This window comes from Nanorana parkeri, unplaced genomic scaffold (genome assembly GCF_000935625.1).
Source record: "Nanorana parkeri isolate BGI_ZX_2015 unplaced genomic scaffold, ASM93562v1 scaffold4588, whole genome shotgun sequence".
Taxonomy (NCBI): Eukaryota; Metazoa; Chordata; class Amphibia; order Anura; family Dicroglossidae; genus Nanorana; species Nanorana parkeri.
Window position 1 is genome coordinate 6,968 of NW_017310850.1, and position 1,101 is coordinate 8,068.

The 1,101-nt window shown below is 54.4% G+C and overlaps 1 protein-coding gene across 1 annotated transcript in view; it reads left to right on the plus strand.

Moving 5' to 3' along the window:
* The window catches only part of LOC108803963 (adhesion G-protein coupled receptor G1-like), a gene marked incomplete at its 3' end in the record, with an annotated part of 12,377 nt that overhangs the window by 6,841 nt on the left and 4,435 nt on the right, over nucleotides 1–1,101 (plus strand). Inside the window, exons 4-6 of the mRNA XM_018575742.1 lie at nucleotides 46–79; nucleotides 372–472; nucleotides 579–700. Of these exons, the coding sequence (XP_018431244.1) occupies nucleotides 46–79; nucleotides 372–472; nucleotides 579–700 (257 nt within the window). The remainder of the gene's footprint in view (nucleotides 1–45; nucleotides 80–371; nucleotides 473–578; nucleotides 701–1,101) is intronic.

A 1,101-nucleotide genomic window follows, 5' to 3' on the forward strand; every position in this document is an offset into this window, starting at 1 on the left:
GTTATTTGTGGTCAGAATGGTAACGTGTCTCTTGTGTTTCCTCAGGACTCCGTGTCTCCGATCTGCGTGTTCTGGGACGGTAAGTGGGCTGTCCGTGTTTCGCTCATACATGTTCTGTCTCTACGTATCACATATACCCTCCATGCTGCCTGACCAGAGGCATTCTGGGTATTGGTGGAGGACGTGGAACATGCCCCATCACCCGTGTATTGTAATGTTTGTCAGTGGCCGGCCCCCACAAGCCGTGTAATGGAGGGTAAGGTCCTGGGGGGAGGGGCCAGTTATATGCCAGCGTGGCCCATGTCAGTGATGATGAGATGAGGGGGGGGGGTCACTATGACACGTGTGAGCCTGTTGTATGTCTCCTGCAGAGACGGCGGCGGAGTGGAGTACGGCCGGGTGCAGGACCGTGGCCGCCGAGTGTTGGACCGAGTGTCGCTGTGACCACCTCACCTACTTCGCTGTGCTGATGGTGAGCGGAGGAACCCGGACACGTCACGTGGCTTATTATTACATACGTGTCATTATTATTTCCCAACTCATGTAAATGTGTTTTCCGATCTTCTCATCCGTGGCAGCAAGTCTCCAGTCACGTGATATCCGAGATCCACCTCGTGTCCCTGACCGCCATCACCTTCGCCGGGTGCGCCATCTCTGCCCTGTCCTGTGTCTTCACCGTCACGTGGATCTGCTGTTCCAGGTACCGCCACATCCGTGTCCCCCACGTGTCTTATATCCCACCACACCCGTGTGTCCCAATGTCATATATACACCCACATGTGACCCCCCATGTCATATATACACCCACATGTGACCCCCCGTGTAATATATACACCCACATGTGACCCCCCCGTGTCATATATACACCCACATGTGACCCCCCCTGTCATATATACACCCACATGTGACCCCCCGTGTCATATATACACCCACATGTGACCCCCCGTGTCATATATACACCCACATGTGACCCCCCGTGTCATATATACACCCACATGTGACCCCCCGTGTCATATATACACCCACATGTGACCCCCCGTGTCATATATACACCCACATGTGACCCCCCGTGTCATATATACACCCACATGTGACCCCCCC